At 51.8% G+C, this 20848-nt stretch overlaps 1 protein-coding gene across 2 annotated transcripts in view; it reads left to right on the forward strand.

Annotated features, from left to right (window-relative positions):
* The first annotated feature begins 9463 nt into the window (after positions 1 to 9463).
* MRC2 (mannose receptor C-type 2) overlaps positions 9464 to 20848 on the forward strand; it is a 53142-nt gene continuing 41757 nt past the window's right edge. For both annotated transcript variants that reach the window (XM_082602914.1, XM_082602915.1), the window contains exon 1: positions 9464 to 10084. In XM_082602914.1, the coding sequence (XP_082459040.1) occupies positions 9970 to 10084 (115 nt within the window). In that variant the 5' untranslated portion in view covers positions 9464 to 9969. The remainder of the gene's footprint in view (positions 10085 to 20848) is intronic.

Genomic DNA, 20848 nt, shown 5'->3' on the forward strand with positions numbered 1-20848 from the left:
GTGGGTGGGAATACAGCAGTGAACAGAATGGGGAAGGCCCAGCCATGACCATGAGCTCACCATTCAGGGGTAAAGGCACTGGGCTCCAGGAAGGGATGGAATACAGGGGTCGAGGAGAAGGGCTTGGGCTCTGAATCTTCCATCATGACATGGGCAGCTTTAAATAGAGAATCGCCAGTCAGAGCCGTACGCACCCCACTCTGTGGCTGACCTGGACACATCTGCTGTCCTTTTTAGAGGGTTTGTTTCTTGTCTGCTTTCTAGTCCAGGAAGGACAGGGTTTCCTCCAGCTGAGAAGATTAGCAGTCAAGGAGCTCTGTGTTTCTTAATTTAGAAAATAACTCTCCTTAAACATAGTTATCTCCTCGAATCCTAGAGCTAGAAGCAAGCTTTGGGTCCAGCTCCTTGCTCCTAAGAAGGCGAAGTTTACAAGTAACTCGACCCACCTTTGGCAATCTTTTGCTTTCTGAGAATCTTTTTCTTCTCTCCATTACTCATCATTCCAATCACTCAAGCCTTCTTTGTCTGTAATTAAAATCCGCGTGGGGTTAAGTGGGAGAGAGACATGGTGCACAAACTAGCTGTTCTGTTTTAGTTTCTTAAGGCAGAATCACCTAGAGGTTAAGAGGCTGGGCTTTAGAATTAGGTCTGGTTCAAATCCCCCCTCTGCAAGCTTCAGGAATATCTCTTTGCATGGTTATAGTGAGGAGTAGGAATAAGGTATTTAAAGTACCTGGCACATAAGAGGGAAATCAAAAAATGTGGTTTGAAAAAGATCACAAGATTTAGTGAGACTCCCAAGTTTGCTGGTTGAGGTTCAGAGCCTTTCTACTCTCCAGGTTGTCAGGAGATTTTGTCTGGAGTAATGTAATGATGTAGACCCTTCAGCAGCCTTCCTCTCTTGCTTGAGATTCAGTATCAACCTCTGTCCTACAAGGTCAGCAGCCTTCTCTTACCCTGCATCCAAGACTGCTTCTGGCTGAGTGTGGGAGGAGGCGTTTTATAGGCCAGTGTGGCCACCAGTCCAGCAGCATCAGCATTACCTGGGAACCTGTTAAGAATGTATGTTCTCAGCTGCCCCCCTCCCATTATCCGTCTCCCAGATGGCATAAGCCCTGAAGGTCACAAGCCCTACTGACCTTATCATCCACCCCAGCAAGGGGGCAGCTGGAGGGTGGCTCTCAGGACTTGTCTAAACTCACCCAGCTGGAAGACGGAGATGGCTTTGTTTTATTTTTTGTGTTGGGGTTAAAAATCTGCTTTAAGCTCTGGGCTGTCCTAGGACCAGATGTCATTTCTATGCCCTTTTGTACCCTTATACTGGTGCCTTGGTACCTAACAATATACTCAAGAATCATTCACTCCTTCAGGCAAAGCTTCTTACCTTTGGCCTTCTCTTAAAATATATGTAACAACTCATCAGTTCCTTCTTGTGAATTCATTTATCACATTTTTCTTTTATCTGAGGGGTCCAGGGCTGCCGGAGGACTGAGACCTGGGTCTGCTTATGAATCCAGCCTGGTAATCTGGATCCGGGCTGAGGAGATCCTGGGGCTGAGCTGCAGCTCCTTGGAAGGGCTCTGGGGAGGAGAGAGTTGCAGAGAGATCGTGGGGAGAGGAGGTGGGACTCCGGCCGATGCCAAGCTCTGTGGGTGGGTTGGGGGAACCTGCCAGAGGCTAGGAAAACAGGCAGGCCCGGGAGCAGGTCTGGGACATGGTAGGGGCAAGGAATAAAGAGCTCTATTGTGCAGGGGAAGCTCGCAGGGCCTGAGACAGGCTGGCCGGCGGAGGGGGCGTGTGTGGTGCTGGGCAAGAGACCCCGTGGTGTGCAGGGGTCAGAGAGCAGCGGGCCACCGGTCAGGCCTGGGTGTGGCGGTAAGTGCCCGGCCAGAGAACTGTGGTAACCTCAACCTCCTTGGCCTCCAGGCACAGCCTGCCACTGTGGTGGCCTCCTGTGCTGTCCCAGCCTTTGCACCCCCAAGGCAGCTTGGGGGAGGAGCTGCAGAGGGCGGTATCAGCAAACAGAAGGGGCTCTCGCACTGCTACTTTGCAGAGAAGTTCCTCAGCTGTGTTGCTTCATAGAAGCATCTCGCTGATTTTATATATGAGGAAACCAAAGCCCAGATTGATTTGGTGACTGGTAGTAGGTAGGTAGAGCAGGATCGAAGGGGAGGGACTGCAGGCTTGAACATTTTGTGAGGTGGATTCTCTGAGTGCCATCTTCGGGCAGAGAGCGTTGGAGCTAAAGGCTGTACCTTGGCGCCCAGCCGGAAGCATATCTTTCTCTAATCTTGGGTTCCACTGCCCCGGGGCTCCCTTCACTGAGTACCCCCCTCCCTCAGGGCTGGCCCTTAGAAATCTACTTGGAGACCCAGCTGGCTTGGGCAGCAGCCCTGCCTCTGCTGTCCTGAGCTAGAAGTGAAGTTAGGTGGGAAGAAGGGGCCATGGTTTCCCAGAACATTCCCGCCTCATGTTCCCTAAGCCCTCTTATCGTGTCATCTTGCTTTGTAGATGAGGAAGTGAAAAATCCCGTAACTCCCTGTCCCTGTGTCCCAACTGACAAGTGGGAATCAGACCCTTTGCCTTGACTGCTCATGGTCGCTGTAAGTCTTGAAGGGGATGAGAGATGTAAAGATGTTTTCAGCAACTGAAAAAGTAAAAAGCAGAGGGTGTTGCTAGATGCCTCCTCTGCGTCACAGGGGCCCTTGGAGAGGTGTCTGCAAGACACAGAGGGCCTCCAGTGCAGGTGGGCCCTGGCCTGTTTCTAGAAGGAAGACTGTCCTAGAGTCAGACTCAGCCCTGTGCCCTAAGAGAAGGGCATGCATGAAAAGGAAGGTCTTTCCCTACAAATTAATTTCAGGAGCCATTGCTTCTTCGCATCTACAGACTCCCAGAACCCTACCCACAACCTTAATGCTAACCCTGCTCCTCAGCCCAGACAAAACTGGACCTGGTTTTGGTATCTGATAAAACAAGACAACAGGAGAGCTCCTAGTGAAGACTGCATACTCTGCGACCCTGGGCCAGGCACTCACACACTCTGAGCTACAGTTGTCACAGCTCTAAACTTCATGCATCCACTCAAAACACTTCTCTGTAGAGCTTTCTGTTTCTAATACGTTGGGCTAGGCTGTGTGGGATGTAAAAAGGTACATCAGACTTGGCTCCTGTGTTATCATTTAGTAGCTACATGTAATAAATGTAAGCTTGGAGCTGATGAATTCCCTAAGAGTGAGATGAGGTTCCTGGGGATTCGGGAGATGGCGTTGAACTGGGCTTTGAAAGATGGGCAGAATGAAAGAGAGTGAGGAAAGGCAGTGTTTGCCGCAAAGGGTCCTTCACCCATTCTGTGCTCTTGCCGTGAAGTGTCTGTCATGCCTAGATCTCTCCCTGCTCTCTCACGCCTCCAGGACTTGGTCATCTGAGCAGAATGAAAGAGAGTGAGGAAAGGCAGTGTTTGCCGCAAAGGGTCCTTCACCCATTCTGTGCTCTTGCCGTGAAGTGTCTGTCATGCCTAGATCTCTCCCTGCTCTCTCACGCCTCCAGGACTTGGTCATCTGAGCATCTCTGAAAACTCAGCTCAAGCGTCCCCTGCAGCCTTCCTTTCTCTGGGCTCTCACAACACCTTGAACACCTCTCCCTTACTTCTCTCCTTGTCGTATGTCTGTGTGTGTGTGTGTGTCTGTGTGTGTGAACCCAGGGCGTGGCTAAAGGAATGTCGGGTCGTTGGCCTGCTGAAGCACAGTTCCTGGAAGGGGAAGTTGGGCTGGACAGGTGGGGGTGAGAGACCTTCGATGAGAGACGGAGGAGGAGGTCGGGGCAGTGTGTTGGATGCAGGTCTTTGGTCAGGGAGTGAGCAGATCGGAACTGGGCAGGGACAGCCAGGGAGACTGTGTAGCTGGTTCCAGGTCTTCAGCAGCAGTATTTTTCAAATTTCTTTGATGGCAAGCCGCAAAAAGAAACCCTTAACGTCTCAACCCAATGCACATTTCACAGACTAGAACTAGCTCATGTGCAATGCACTGATACTTACTGTTTTACTTCCTCTTAAAAATGCTGGTCACCAGCCACTGGTGCCCCAGTCTGTGCTTGCTGCTGCTTCGCTGGGGGCTGTGGAAGGGTCTGGCTGGTCTCTTGCAGCTGGAGTGCGGGTGCCGGGCCAGCTGGTTGCAGCCACCTGCATGCGGGGCTCTGTTCCGCCAGGGGAGGCTCTGCCTTCGGTCAGGATCTGGGAGGGCCACACAAAACTGTGGGCAGGAACTGGGCCCAGCCCTGCATTCGGAGGGTCAAGTATGGAGACTGGAGAAAACCTCATCCTGCCTGTCCGTCCTGAGTTGGGAATTGGGAATCAGGACCTCCCTCTTGAAGCCTCAGGTGACCTCTTGAAGAGAGGGATGCAGAAGCTGCTGGCCCAGCCAGAGCTGTGGGGCCAAGCAGGCCTCGACTCCTGGCTCGCCCTGTCCTCAGTGCACGGAGACAGGCTAAGAGGACCTGCACCTCCAGGTCAGGAGAGGGCCCCGTAGAGCAGACAGGGTGATGCGACACCCCTCTCTGCCTGCTCTGGCACCAGCTGGGTAGGGCAGTAGGAGGAAGGTTTTGGGAACTGCATCCTTCAGCTCAGCTCTGTCGCCCCCTCTTGTTTGGGGCGGTGCCTCAGGCCAACCTCTACCCTTCTCTCAGCCTCCATTGGCCAGCTTGTTTCTGACCTGATGAAGCCTCCTGAGTAGACACAGGAGCCAGTGAGGATCCTGGAGGCATTGGATTTGTGAGCCCCCCGGCTCTGAGCTTGCTCTGGGGCCCTGCTGTTAGCTGTGGGCATCACTGTAGTGACTCCTCCAACTGGGAGGCACATCCAAACTAGATGCATGGCGAGGAAGTCTGCATGTCCTGCTTCCTGGAAGGAGTCATGAGGTAATTATCTCCTGTTCCTTGGGGAAGAAGAAGCTGGGGTTTGGAGTCCCTTCAAAGGAAGTTTTCTAATCCAGGCCTCGGGCTCGAAGTGCGTGGATACAAACTCAGTGGCCCTTTTGGGAGTGGAGAGCCCTGTTCAGTGTCCTCCAATAAGAGGGAGTAAAGGAAAGAACCTAGGGAAAGTGGGCAGACTTGTTTTTAGGTTATATTTGTGGCCATGATGGGGTAGACCAGGAGAAGACAGACAGCCATAAAATTCCCCAGTAATGTGGATGTTGGAGAATTTTTTTTTTCTTTTTTAAATTTATTTTTGGCTGTGTTGGGTCTTTGTTGCTGCGCGCGGGCTTTCTGTAATTGTGGTGCGCGGGGGCTACTCTTCATTTTGGTGCGCGGGCTTCTCATTGTGGTGGTTTCTCTTGTTGCAGAGCACGCGCTGTAGGCGCACGGGCTCAGTAGTTGTGGTGCGTGGGCTTAGTTGCTCTGCAGCACGTGGGATCTTCCCGGACCAGGGCTTGAACCCGTGTCCCCTGCATTGGCAGGCAGATTCTTAACCACTGTGCCACCAGGGAAGTCCTGGGAGAAATAATGTTTCTTTTAGGTTAACTGTCCCAAGATCACACAGCTGGAAGAGGTGGAGCCAAACCTTGAAACTTGGGTGTGTCTGAACCCCAAGCCTGCCTTCTTCCTTCTGTCTCAGGTCCTCAGTGCTGCGGACAAGGGGGGACTCAAAGGGCAGATTGCCTGAGTGGAGAGCCAAGGGTTTGAGGTGCAGGAGCCCAGGGAGAAGGTGGAAGGGTTGGGATCTTCCCAGACCAGCCCCAGGCTTGGCCAGACTTTTCCCCTGGCTTGGAAAGGTGCAGGGTGGGGAAAATTTTAGATGCTCCTTGGGGTTCATACCCCCTTAGTCTAATTGCCTCAGGTTAGGACTGAGGCAATTATCTTTGTCTTTCTTTTCTTTTTTCTTTTCTTTTCTTCTCTTCCCTTTTTCTTTCATCAGATTTTGCCACCTAATTAGCCAGAGCCTTTAGCTGATCAAACTCTTTTTAAAAAATATTTATTTGGCTGCGTCGGGTCTTAGTTGCAGCACACAGGCTTCTCTCTAGTTGTGGCACGTGGGCTTCAGAGCGTGCGGGCTCAGTAGTTGGGACGTGCAGCTTAGTTGCCCGGTGGCATGTGGGATCTTAGTTCCCCGACCAGGTATCGAACCTGCATCCCCTGCATTGGAAGGTGTATTCTTAACCACCGGACCACCAGGGAAGTCCCTCTTCCCTTTATTTATGTTCTATTCTACTTGGCCATCCAGTTGCGTTCTTCCTGCCTTGTGTTCCTCTCTCCTAAGCTTTTGTTGTAGGCCCGGCTGCCAGGAGTGTCCACGGGCTCTGCTCTCCTGGGCACCCTCTGGCCTGAGAGGCTGCTGAGGTCCAGAACCAGGGAAGAAGAGACTAATGCAAGAGGAGCCCTAAGCACAGTGAGTAATGATCCCAAAACTTGTACTTCAAAGGGCTCCTGAGACTCAGAAGGGAAGTGACTTGCCCGGAGGGCACCTGGATAGTGGGTGGCTGAGCTGGAATTCCAGCTCAACTCCGACCCCCAGGCCTGGCTTCGTCCCACTACTTCTGGACACGTTTTTATTAGCCAGCAGAAGTGGGCAGAGAGCCCCCTTCTTGGTGGTTTAGTTTACACTTCGGAACACCATTTTTACGTACAGTTAAACATGGAGATGTTCAGAGCAGGTGGGGAGGTTGTCTTGTTCTCTCAGGCAAAGGAAAACATCGTGTTGCAATCCTGATCAAACTGACCTGTGCAGCTCTCGTGGCCGGTGGGGTGGGGTCGAAAGGTAGGCAGGGTGCAGGGTAGGCAGTAAGGGAGATAACCCTGATGTCCAAACAGCAGAGGAAGATGGGAAGCAGGGAGGGTACGACGTTTCCTGAATGTCTTTATCTAGGGGCCGTGCCCTCCCTTTGCACAAAATATTTCATTCTCAGGACAAGATAGGAATTGTTACCCCATTTACAAATATGAATTGTGACCTCAATGAGAGCTTCAGTAACTCACTGCATGTTACAAAGCAAGTAACTGGGAAAGTCAGGATTCTAACTCAGGTCTCTCTGACTCCAAAGTCTGTGCTCCTTCCTCTAAAGTGGTTCTGATGAAATCAGCAGACCCACAGTGCCTTTGCTGCTGAGAGCCATTTCTCAGTATCGATTCCATTATAGTGAATATCATCTTGGCAAAAATCCCCTGGACTGGCTAAGTCCCCAGCATCTAGCCTGATGCCTGGGACACAGTAGGCCCTCAATAAACGGCTGTTTGAGCTTCAACAGGAACGGTGAGGAGGCAGTAGGCACAGGGGACACTGGCCCTTCTTTGGAAGGAGATGAGGTTCTGGGTGCTGATGAGGGGGTCCCTCTGAAAGCCCCAACCTCCTCACAACACCCAACACTCCTGCAGACTGTGACCACCTTCCACTGACAACTGATCCTGCACAAAATCTTTAAGCGGTGGGGGACTGGACTGGACTCTCCACAGGGAGAACTGCCCAGACGTCGCTGGCTCTCTGCCCTGCAAGCTCAAGATCTAAGACAGATGGTGGCCACGGATGTGGGCCCAGACAATCAGCAGAATACAATGCGTAACCCTGGCACGCTGCAGCAGGAAGCCTCACCCTCGGCAGAGACTAGAACAGGGCCCCAGAGACGAACAGACATCTGCCCCTGCTAGTAGCGTAACATACTTCCGTGCTCCTCAGCCCTCTCGTGGCAGTCTTCTCCGGCTGGAATATGGCAAAAATTGTGTCATTTTCCCCACTAAACAAAACTCTTCTAGGACTGCGACTCTGCTTGTCATTGTTCCCCAGCAGCTAGCCCAGGGCTAGCCACCAGTGCTTGTTGAATGGGTGAACAAAGAAATGAGAGCATCTCTTGTGTACTGGGCGCTTAGGGCACCGTGCTGGCAAGTGGTGGACTTTCTGGACCCACGTGATTCACTGGTGATGTCAGGCAGTCAGCTTCTGTCCTCCTGGTGGGAGGAATGCCCAAACCTACTTGGGCTGGTGGGGAAGAGAGATCCAACCCTGTTCCAGAATCTGGAGGGCTCCTTGGGAGCCCTGCCTGAGTTCCCTTCCAGCGGCAAGGGGACTCCTTGGTGAGAACTGTGGCCAGCACATCCAGAGATAAGCAAGCAGACAAAAGCCTGTAAGATGACTTAGAGAAGAAGCTTCCTGTGTTTTGGCTGCTCAGACAGGAATAAAGAGAGGGCAGCTTAGCTGAAGCTGGCAAATCCTGAACCCCCTTGTAAATAATGTGAGAAAGGGGGCACCGAGAGGGTGATCTTGGAGGCAGCCCCAGCGTGGTCAATAACCCGCAGAGCGCTGGGATCCCAGGACATGCCACATCAAGATGTGTGCTAAAGGGCAGTGAAGGCAGTCACCAGAAGGGACTTAGGTCTGTCAGACCTGCCCAAGCTAGCTGTGGAGTGCCAAGGGCTTTGCTGGCCTGACTGCTAACCATTTTTTAGGGCCAGAGTGTGGATAGTAGGGACCTTCCCAGGGGACTCTAGGGGATTTTAGTGGGCGCTCACTTTGGGGTCCTGCAGCCTCTAGGTTGATATTTGCGAAGAATCTCAGCCCAGCAGGGATGGAAAGAGCTAGTGAGCATATTTGGCCCCATACCCTCATTGCAGCGATGGGGGAAGGTTTACCCAAGGCAAGGGTAGTAAAAAGAAAAAACATTGAATTTGTTATTTCCAAAAATAGCACTGAGGTGGACAGTACAGGAAACAATAAAATTTATATTAGAGTTTCATAGTGTTTTTATTTGATTACTCGTGGTGGGAGAATGTGAATCTTCTTCGCATTAGGGTCTCTAAATGTCTCGGGCCGGCTCTGAGCCCAGACATCCCAAGTAACTTTTTCAAGGTCGCTCAGGGAATCAGAGGTGGGGCTGGACTCGTAACGTCCTCTCAGTTAAGTGCTCTGCGCTGCAGTGACCTGTTGCATAATACGAAATAACTGTGGCTTGTCTTCTCTTTTATGAAATTTCCATTTGGTCCTTTGCGACCCGTCAACAGTCCGGTTGCTGGTGAGAGTGATGATGTCTGTCTGCCGGGACGTCCGGTGGACGGATTTTACCTGGGTTTCTGGATACAGCCCCATCTAGCAAAAGCACTAACACCGCTTTGCGCCAGAGACGCAGACAAGGGGGACGCGCAAATGCTAAAACAACACTTGCAAGTGTTTGCCCTCCCGCACAGGGCACAGGGACCCTGCCTCCCCCTCCCCCAATCTTTGCCTGGGTGGCCGAGCCCTGGGCTCCGCCCCTTCCCCATCAGACCGGGGGAGGGGTCCTCCTAGGCGCGGAGGTAGCGGACGCTTGGCGGCTGGAGACGTGGGCAGAAAGAGGCGGGACAGAGGGGGTGCCAGGGGCCGGGGTCTGGCCGCCTGGGTCAGCCGCGCGCCGCCGCCCCGCCCAGTCGGGCGGTGCAGCCCACGTCCCGCCACGCGGTGAAGTTTGCGGAAAGTTTTGCAGTTGCTTCCCCGCCCGCGCCAGCCGGGGAGTTGTGACGCAGCGTCTGGGGCTCCAGGCCCGGACAGAGAAGAGAGGGAAGGCGAGGCGGGGAGACAGGGAATCGGAGAGCGAGAGAAAGAGTGCACGCCGGGGTCCTCCTCGACCCCGCAGATCCTTCTCTCCCGCCTCCCCTTCCTCTCCCTCTCGGCGCTCTCTCTCGGGACCCGGCCCCGACCCCGGCCCCGGCCCCGGCCCCGGCCCCACGCCCCCCCGCTCCTCCTCCCCTTCCCCTCCCACGCTGCCCGCTTCCCTTCCCCTCTGCCCCTCAAGCCCTCCTCCCGGGTTCTGCGCTCCTCCCTCCGCCCTCCCTCCGCCCGGCCTGCCTCCTTCCCTCCTCCTCCCCTCCTCGCCCCGGGAGGCATCACTTCTTCCCGACCCGGAGGAAGACGCGAGCCCCTCGCGGGCGGTCACCACAGCCCAGCGCCGGGGCCGCCACTGCGCGCCGCGCCCGTGCGCCCTCGGTCCCTGCGTCCCCTAGCGCCACGCCGCGGGCATGGGGCCTGGCCGGCCGGCCCCCGCGCCCTGGCCTCGTCACCTGCTGCGCTGCGCCCTGCTCCTCGGGGGTCTGCACCTCGGCCGCCCCGGGGCCGCCGCCGCTGCCCTCTCGGGTAAGGCGCTGCCAACTTGGCCAACTTCGGGGGCGGGCGGGGGGAGCGCCGGGGAGCGGGCCTCTCCTAACTTTTCCCTCCTTTTTCCCCCAGAAGTGTGTGTGTGTGTGCGTGTGTGTGCGTGTGTGCGTGTGTGACTGGGTTTTAAAAAATCGTCTCCCCTTTTCTGAAAGCGGGGGAGAAGGGAGGAGGAGCGCGCCTGGAGGTGGGGGGAGGATCTGAGTGGAACCAGATGTGGCGGGCGGCGGGGGAGGGGAGCCCGGGGGTCTCGAGCCGCCTCGGAGGAAGAGGGCGGGCTCCGGGAGGACCCCCGCGCCCGCCCTCTGGGACCACCCGGCGCCGGCCCTACCCTGGGCCCGGGGACAGGCAGGGCGCGTCCGACGAAACCAGAGGAGGCTCCAGGCCGGGCTCCTTGCTTTGCTCCAGGACCGATGATTACTGTTGTTTTGAATTATTCGTAAGGGCTTGTTTGCCTTTACCGGCACCTCGGGGATGTTTGTATTTTCTTTTCCACACTTGGTCTTCAAGGACAGCCTGTGGCATGCGGCATCCGCACCAGTTGAATGCAGCTCTGTGGGGCAGTTTTGTGCCATCAGGAGGATGCAGCGACAGGCTGGGCACGGTGTGCGTGTGCGTGTGTGTGTGTGTGTGTGTGTGTGTGTGGTGTAGTGTTGTGTGGGCGGCTCTGGCCAAGCTGGCGCCCCTCCAGAAGGGACAGATCTTGGGCGGCAAAAAAGCTGCTAAAGATGCAAAAACCCACAAAACAAAAACCCGAAGCTGTGCGTTCTTTCTGCTGGTCTTTCAAAGGATGACAGTGAAGTGTGGGGACAGACAGACTCCTCACCAGGAATCCCAGAGGGAAAGGGAAAGATCTGCTTCCTGGGGGGCTTGCAGGAGCCAGAGCTGGAACTGCCAGGGGGTGTGGTTATTACAGCCCCGTTGCTGGGCCTGTGAAGCTTGGGTTGCTGTGCGTTTCATTTGGGGAGGGGGCTGAGCGAAAGGGGACAGTCAGTGCAGCGTGTGCACTTTGGTGCCAAGTCCAGACCGCCGCCTGGAGGGTCTGGGGCCTCTAGCCACAGCCAGTGCTTGCTGGGTTGGCCTGCCCCACTGATGGCGTGACGTAGGCGACCAAGACACGTATCTGCTCGGATTGTGCCCGGATTGTGCCCGATGGTGCCGATGGGAGAGGTGGGGGCCAGGTGATGCATATTCGCACCGGGCAGAGCCCCTCTGCTGAATTCCAGACCCACCCGGAACTGAATGTCAGGCAAAGACAAACCAGGAAGTACATCCCTATCCACTGCAGGTCCAGGCACCCAGGCTGTTCCCCTGCCTCCCTGCATCTCACTCCTCTGTGAAGGCAGGCTGGGTGGGAGGGGTGGAGGAGCATGGCCATTCCAAGAGCCCCAGAGCACATTGTAAAGCCAGGCCCTGGGAGGGTTGTGGCCAGAGTGCTGACTCGGCCTTTTCCCCTATGGAGCCTTTGACAGAGGGAGCTGGAGATGTCTGGTGAGAGGCCAGGTCAGGGAGGATGCCTGGAGTGGCCCTCTGCCTCGGGTCTCCTCCAGGCCCCCCTTGCCCTTCCTCAGGCTGTGTCCCTGGGCTTGTATCCCCCATAGCCTCCGAGAGGCCAGTCCCCAGGGCAATGCATTGATCACCCCAGAGAAGCTTAAGTGTGGGCAGGCATGGATGGAAGGGAGCTGGAGATGAGGGCGGGGGTGGGGTGGGTATAGCCTGGACTGCAGAGCAGCAGCTGAGCAAGAGGATGTTGACATTGTTGCAGGTACTGTCCCTGCGCTGTTCCCTCTGCCCAGAATACTCCTCTTCTAGCCGAATTCTTTCCTCATCCCCCTGTACCTGACGAATTAGGTGGTCACTGGGAAGAATTTATCAGCACCAGGCTCCAGATGGCCCCAGGAAATGCTCGTGGGAGGTAGGATTCGGCATGGCAGGCCAGTGCCGCTGGGGTGAAACTTACCCTGGGGGTGACGTGCACGTGGTGGCTTCCTGACCACCAGTAGGGGAGAGGATGGGGCACCGCAGAGCCCCTTGGGGGCGCCAGGGCAGCAGTGCCTTCTTGGCGTGGAATGGCAGAATCCATCTTTTGTCCACCCGCCGTGGAGTACCCAGAGGGGTGCCCTGCAAAGCTTGTGGCTGGAAGACCTCTTTGTTAATTACAGTACTGATGCATTTTTGTATCCTTCACTGCTCCATGCTGAGCCAACTACTTGGGGACGAGGGAAGGTACAGGGGAGGTGTAAGTTTCGTCCTTAGAGAAGCAAAAGAAACTGTGGGGCAAAGGGTCACCAACGCCGTCGGGAGGGAGGCTGGGAGGGACCAGGCTTTGCAGACGCGGGGAGGGGAGCAGAGAGGGCGAGACCGGCAAGGCGGCCTGGGCTGTGCTGGGGATTCTGTGGAAGCTTGCTGGGCTGAGGTGGAGAGTTCCTGAGTGGGGTGGGGGAGAAGCTCAAGCGAAGAGGAAACTGTCCAGCTTTCCGGGAGGCCAAGGTGGGGGAGCAACTTGCTGGCTGGTGGTGGGGAGCCCTGGAGAACCCCTGGGAGCTTCTGACCAGAGGAATGAGGTGCAGATTGGAAAGAGGGTTGCTGGGAGCCCCAGGCATCAGATATCCAGGTCCAGGAGTGAGGAGACCTTGGGAGATGTTGCTGTGGGGACAGACCCTGCTGTCTAAAGGACAGAGAGGGAGGCACCCCTTTGGAAAGGCAGCAGGTACTTGCTGCTGCTGCCAGAGTCAGCCGGACAGATGGCCTGCACTTCTGGCCTAGGTCCTGGTGAGTCATGGAGTCCAGAGCTTTCTTACTGCCCCTCCACCCAGTCTTCCTTTCTCCAACCGCTTGCCTTCTGTGAGCTGCCAGGGCTGAGATAGTGCCCAGCTGAGCTGTGGTTAGTGCTGAGATCCAGCCCTCTGCTGGGTTGACCTGGACAAGGTGAGGGTGCAGGCAGGGGAGGAGGAGGCCAGGGTCTTGGTCCCCATTGTTCACAATAGGGAAATCTCATCAGTTTCCTGATGCCTGCAGGGTATGGTTGATTTGGGCCGGTGAGATGATTTCAGAAGCACCGTGAAATTCTCAGAAGAGCATTCATGTGGATTCACCACTAATTTAAGCGTTAAATAGGAACCCTGTTGCACCCTTCAGAGGGGTGAAGTGGTAACAGCAGTGGCTGCCATTCTCCATGCTCTGGGCGCTGTGTGGCATACTGCAGGACAAGGGCTCTTCCATCTCTCACTACCCTGGGATGTGTTATCACCCATCTCACACACTGCCGGTCAATAGACTAGCGATGTTAAGTCGTTTGCGCAAGAACACACGGCTAGAAAGAGGTGAAGGCGAGATTCGAACCCAGGTGTGGCTACTGAGCCTGAGCTCTTAGGTACCAGACCACGCTGCGTCTCCGTAAAATGAACTTTGCCAGAGTGTGTGTGAGGAAAGGCTGGAAAATTCTGTTTTAGGGGCTTTTTCCCCCAAAGCCCCAAGTCCTCCAGAACATCCTCTCAATGTGTCCTCCTGAGAGGAACCCCAGGAAGGGGGTAGAGTGGGCGGCCCTCTGTTACACCCCAACTGTCTGGGTGCTTGTCTCTTCCCCAGCCCCAGGGGCCCCAGACGCAGGGACGGAGCCCCCCTCAGTATCCTCAGGGGTCTGAGGTGCCTGCTTCTGAGGGACTGAAGGGGCCCGATGGAGGAGGAGCCCCGCTTCCCTGCGGTCAGGGATTCATATTTGTTCATCCAGTCAGTCAGAGGATGTTTACCGAGCCTGCGCGGTGCCGCGGGAAGGAGTCACTGCGGCCCGTTCTTGTGAGCCCACCTCCCCTGCACCTACTGTGGGGGGGTCCCTGGACTTGGAGGGCCTGGGCATTGCTGACAGGAAGTGTCCCTTCCGGTTTAGTCCTTCACGAGATGACGGGGTGCCGCTTTCCTATGACTGGATCCTATAAATCTGGGGTGGGGGGCGGCCTTTGAGCGGTGATACAGCTCTTGGAACTCACGCCGGGCACTGCAGATCCCAGTCACTCCTCAGCTAGGGGCTGTGTCCTGAAAAGGCAGAGGGCATGAAGGCTGTGTAGTGGCATCTGCGGCGTCAGCCAGCTCCTCCTCTTAGAGGACAGATTGGGTTGGTCCCCCACCTGTGGCTCCATGTGGGAGTCCAGGGGTTAGTTTCTTTCCTGCCCTTCCCCCTCTCCTTCGGACCCTCTGTCCCCCTCCCGAGCCCCTTGAGCGTGTAGACTCCTTCCATCCTGCCTGGCTGGGCCCAGGCTCGCTGCCTGTCCTCAGCTCTCCCCGCCCCACTTGAGTACCTCTCACTGTGCCTCCTGCGCCCGCAAAAACCTTGGTTGTGCCGCAGGACGATGGCTCTGAAACCTCACTTCTTCCCAGTCACCCAGCCCCCCGCGCCCTTTCCCTGCGCTCCGCCTTGGCGCTGCCCCTTGCTCCCGGAACCGTCACTGCCCGGCCTCCCTCAGGCCTGTGCACACACGCTCCCTCCGCCCGGAATGCCCTTCCTCTCTTCTTGCCTGGCTGCCACTGCCCCCTCCTTCCAGACTCAGGATCCTGAGAAGGACACCGAGGCGTCCTGGTCAGTGCCTCTTGGGCTCACCTGGGCTAAAGGGACACAAGCTCACAGAGGGCGAACACGGGGATAAACCCCAGAAGGGAGGGGCTGCCTTTTTGTCTCTTTTTCTTGGGGGTCACTTCTAGAAGGTCATGGTGAGAAGCTGCCATGGTGGGCCTGGAGCTCCTACAGGGAAAAACAAGAAGCCAGTTTCCCAGCCTCTCCTGACATCCTCAGAATGTGTTTGGAAGGGGAGGCGGACAAGGCGCTCCCCACTGTAGACTGAGGCTGGAGGGGGCGTGGCTGGGAACGCCCCGCCTCCTCAGTCTCAGATGTAAATCGGGACAAGGTCGGTGGGGCTGTAATGAATGCCACTCGCCAGCTGCATGACCTCGGGCAGAGGCTCGAGTTTCTTCATTTGTAAAATGGGAAAAATAAAATAATAGACCCTCGTAGGGATATCATAAGAAGTGACAATATATGTATGAGTCACATGGTACAGTGCTGGACACGGTCACTTCTTAACAAATAATATTAAATTATTGCTATTTTTATTATTATTAGGAAGAGAAAACATGAATATCAAGGGACTTAAACATGAAAAAAACACAATCCTCAACATACAAAGCCCTAACTACAGCCACTTTTTTTTTTTAATCAAAGTAGGTCTTTGATTCCCTTTACTGCTTGATGACATACCGTAAGGGCCTAAAAGTAACCATACTTTTTCTGAAAGTAAATTTAAATCCTAAAGAAAAAAAAAATCCATCCTCAGCTGTCCTTACCCCTTAGGCCCCTCAATTTACTTCCCTCCTTTTTTGCTTCTCTTCATCATGAAGCTTCTTCAGCTAAACTTCCTTTCAGAGCTGAGTTCCCTGGACTCTGCCTTTTCAGTGCATACCGAGCCGCCAGTCATCCTGCCTCACCGTAACCTGCCTCCTAAGGAGTTGCCTCCCAGCAGTCCTGGTAAATAGGCTTCCTAATTACTAAATGCAGTGCCCCTTTGCAGGCCTCACCCTGCAGCATGGGTGCTGTTGATAGCCTCAGTTTTAATGACGCATGCTCGGTGGAAAATGGTCAGACCATACAGGGGTAACATGGAAAAAATCTGAGGTCCTCCTTGCCCTCCACACGCACCCTAACAGTAACCACTGTCAGTACTTTTTTAAACGGCGTAATCTTCCGTTCTTTATGCATATACACCCATATAAATACTCCTTTTACACAAACAGAACCACGTTTTATACTGTATAATACAATAAATTTTATTTAATAATATTCATGGCATTTCCATTACAGGCTTCAGAGCTGTGCCATTCTTTTTTTTTTTTTTTTTTTTTTTTTTTTTTTTTTTTTTTTTTTGCGGTATGCGGGCCTCTCACTGTTGTGGCCTCTCCCGTTGCGGAGCACAGGCTCCGGACGCGCAGGCCCAGCGGCCATGGCTCACGGGCCCAGCCGCTCCGCGGCACATGGGATCCTCCCAGACCGGGGCACGAACCCGTATCCCCTGCATCGGCAGGCGGACTCTCAACCACTGCGCCACCAGGGAGGCCCGAGCTGTGCCATTCTTAATGGTGCTCAGTAGTTGGTAGGAAGGATGTACTTTTTTTTTTTTTTTAGCTGCTTCCCTATTGATGGACATTGTTTGAAAATTTTCTCTCCCTCTGGCCTCTGTGATGTGGTTTGCATCTGCAGTCTCTGACTCCTGGCTTCCATCCTCAGTCCAGAGCCCACATTGTTGCCAGATTTGTGGTCCAAAAGGGCGGATTTAATCGCCAACAGAACAGAGTTGAATTGAGAATTTGAGGCCTTCCGTGGTCAGGTTCCAGCCTTTCTCTTCAAACCCTTGAGCAAGTCAAATTCAGATGCCCTGTGAAGCCCCCATTCCTGCTTTTCTCTTGGCCAGGAACGCCTGGCTCCGCAGTTGTGCCTCTGGGTCCCCGCACATACCTGCAGCCTCAGCTGGAAGGAAACTTTCTCCCCAGACTCCTTTTCCATTTCATCACTGCTGCCCGTCTGGTGGAGCCACTTCCTCCCCTCCCAGACTGTGAGCACCTCTGGGGCAGGGCTTTTTCAACCCTGCACAGCTTCCAGCCTTGGACACTGTCATTTAGTAAATATTTATTGAACCAAACAAAAAAAGACAGGTGTTCCAAAGAGCTCCCCCCGACCACCAGTTTTACTGAATGTAATTGACATATAACATCGTATTGAGTTTAAAGTGTACACATAATGATTTGATATCTATGTATTGCAAAATGATCTCCAGTGTTTAGTTAACATCCATCACCTCACATCTTTACAAAGTTTTTTTCTTGTGATGAGAATTTCATTTGTAGTAGTGGAAAGGCAATGAGTTTCCAGAGTTTTAGATGATGTCGCAATCGTGAAAAACATATGGCATTGAATTAAAATAAACAGAAAAAAAGTCCAGTGGACCGGAATACATTTCAAAAGTAGACTTAGACTGTTATAAGAACTTAATGTAAGACACACCAGAAGCAACACACTAATGGGAAAATGCATCTGTACTTGTTAATGCTATTGGACAACAGGATTATAATTTAACATTTTTAGTTTCAATTTACAGCTGATCATGAGAAAATTCAGCTGGCAAGTTGTCATGTAGAAAGTGCAAAGATCACTAGAAATTAAATAAATCAACTTTAAAAAATATGTAATTAAACTAGTAAAAATAGAAAACCTAACCTTGGCAGAGCTGTGAGGCAACTAATATGTATGACTGGAGCACGTAAATTAGTTCAGTTTTTTAGCATTCAGTCTTTCAGACAAGATGTAAGAAACTAGATATGTAAGACTTCATCTCCTTTGACCTCATAATTCCACTTGGGGAATTTGTAAGGCATTAATCCCAAAGAGAAAAAAAATGTTCATAGAAGTGCTATTTATAATAGCAAAACAAATTTTGCTACTAGATGCCCAACAACAAGAGCATGGCTAATCAAGATATCTTAACACGATGGACAATTTACATAGTTCTAAATGACAAATATAGAATATAATGACATGTAATGCCAGGGACTTCCCAGGTGGTCCAGTGGTTAAGACTCCGCCCTTCCAATGCAGGGGATGCAGGTTCGATCCTTGTTCGAGGAACTAAGATTCCACATGAGGTGCAGCAGTGTGACCAAAAAAAAAAGAACTAATGCCAGTACATGGAAATATATCTAATAAGGAAAGTTATCATGACCACAAGGCAGTCATACAAACTAATATACACACACGGGTAATAATTAAGTGAAGATGCATGTCTGATCACTGATATGCATTTTCTCATTCATTTGGTTAACTGTTTTGTTTTCCCGAGCACTGACAATGTGCCAGGCGTGGTATTTGATGCTGATGACACCATGGTGAACAAGCCAGTCCTGAATCCTACCTTCCTGAAGCTTATATTTTAAGAGCAACCTCTCCCCCCAGCCCCAAATGTAGAGGAACATTCTAGAGGCAAATGTGTGCTGATTTCATTTTAGGTGCAATTTTTAAGTTTGTTAGAAGGAAGATGGAAGCAATAGACTGCTTTGAAATCTCAGACACAGGGTTGGGAACCTGTCTGACTGCAGAGGGAACAGCACTGAGTCAGACCAGCTTGGTCAAATAGGAATTCAATAGGAAACGGCCTTGCAGTCAGTCCTGGTCCCTGAGGAAAGGATTTTCTAACTTCATAGATGCTTAACCTGATTTCTAAGGATCTGAGGATCCTTGGTCACATTTGCTTTACCTCACTCTGTGTGTGTGTGTGTGTGTGTGTGTGTGTGGTGAATCTTTGAGTAGTTGTAGACGTGACATATCACACCAATACTTCACCATGTATCAACTAAAAACAAAGACATTCTCCTATAAAACCATAATACCATAATAACATCCAAGAAATATAACAGATACTATAGTTTTTTCTAATATGTAGTTCGTGTTTGAATTTCTCCAGTTGTCCCAATAATGTCAGCTATTGTTTAAGTCTAGGACTCAGTTTGGTGTCGTGTCTCTTCAGCCTCTTTTAATCTAGAATAGTTGGCCTTCTTGTCTTTTATGACACTGGATTTTTGATGACTTCAGGCATCAAATGTTTGGTAGAGTGTTCACAGTCTGAATTTGTCTGATTGTTTAATCATTAAATTCATGTTAAACATTTTTGGAAAGAAAACCACAGGGGTGGGACACAAATGTGTCCTTCCCATCGTGTCACATTGTCAATTTGTTCCCTTATTGGTGATGCTGACTTTGATCAATTGGTTCATGTGATGTCTACCAGATCTCTCCACTAAAAAAGTACCTTTTCTCCTTTGTATTTAGTAGATAATCTAAGGAACTATATTCTTTTTTTAAAGATTTTTTTTGATGTAGACCATTTTTAAAGTCTTTATTGAATTTGTTACAATATTGCTTCTGTTTTATGTTTTGGTTTCTTGGCCGAGAGGCATGTGGGATCTTAGCTCCCCGACCAGGGATCAAACCCACACCCCCTGCATTGGAAGGCGAAGTCTTAACCACTGGACCGCCAAGGAAGTCCCTAAACTATATTCTTTTCTTTTTTTAATAATTTTTAAAATAAATTTATTTTATTATTTATTTATTTATTTTTGGTTGCGTTGGGTCTTCATTGCTGCACGCGGGCTTTCTCTAGTTGTGGCGAGCAGGGGCTACTCTTCGTTGCGGTGAGTGGCCTTCTCATTGCGGTGGCTTCTCTTGTTATGGAGCACTGACTATAGGTGTGCAGGCTTCAGCAGTTGTTGCTCACGGGCCCAGGTGCTCCGCAGTATGTGGGATCTTCCTGGATCAGGGCTCGAACCCGTGTCCCCTGCATTGGCAGGTGTATTCTTAACCACTGCACCACCAGGGAAGTCCCTAAACTATATGCTTAAGAAAGCCAAGTTGCTCACAGCAGTACTATTCATAATAGCCCAAAACTGAAAACTAGCCCCAAACTGAAAACTACCCAAATGCCCATCAACAATAGAATGGATAAATTATGGTGGCTCCACACAATTAAGTAGTATACAGCAATGAGAATGAGCAACCTACAACCACATGCGACAGTGTAGGCTCACAAAAATATTGAGCCAGATGCATTTATACCATATGATCCCATCGATATAAAATACAAAAAGGAGGGTAACACTGACTTATGCCATTTGAAGTCAGGAGAGCAGTTACCCTTAGTGGGAGAAGTTGTAACCAGAGGGAGTCACAAATAAAATTTAGAAGAACAACAAACAGGGAGGAGATGTCTGGAATAGTTACGGCAAGAAGCTCACATAAGCCAATGAGAAAAACACAGGAACCTCCACTAGTTTTAAGGCATCTAAGATTAGAATACATGAGCCAGTAAAGGCTGGGAACAGAATTCACAAAGAAGGAATACCAATGTCTAATATGCCTTTGGAAAATGTTTTAAATCACTAGCAATAAAAAAAAAAAAGGCAAGATATGCTTCACAAAGTGCCAACAAAGATTGATGTAGCAATATGTTCAATATATCATTTATAATTAAGAGAAATCTGCTTACAAGTTGAAGAGCAGTAATAGCTAGGAATGAGTAAGTGGAATGTGGTGTATCACGTCATGAAATAGCATCCGGCCGTTAAAATGGTCTCTACAAAATTAAAAGATACAGAGAAATCCTTTTTCTAAAATATTAAGTACAAAAACAAGACTCAAAAACATTTGTTTGGGTGTGCATGTGAATGTGATACATAAATGAATGTAACTTGTGTGTGAGGCATAGAGACGAGATAAAATTGGTAAAGATCCCACCAAAATTTAACAGAAGTTATGTCATATTCTGTTATATCATGTATTGATTATTTAACAGGGGTGATTTTTCTTTTTAGCATGTCTGTAATTTGCAGCAATGGGGTGGCAGAGGACAACTTTCTGTCCAACCAAGTGATTCCAGTCGCACCCTCCGCCCACTCCCATCACCTAACTGGTCCAAGCCTGTAGCACGTGACCCCACGGGGCCAATCAGAGTCTCGTGGGGGCAGGGCGGGCTTTTCCCAGGCGCGAAGGGAGCCCTGCAGGGTCTGGTGCAGCACGGCGGGGACAGCCTGGCTCCAGGAGGGGTGAGTGGAACCTGGGTTCGGGGTGGGTGGCACTGAGACCCAGGCTGGCCGAGACCCTGGTTACAGTTTTCCCTAGCCACTCCAGGCCTGCCCCTCTTGTTTTTTTAAAATGAT

Source organism: Mesoplodon mirus (assembly GCF_964341445.2).
Source record: "Mesoplodon mirus genome assembly, chromosome: 18".
Lineage (NCBI taxonomy): Eukaryota > Metazoa > Chordata > Mammalia > Artiodactyla > Ziphiidae > Mesoplodon > Mesoplodon mirus.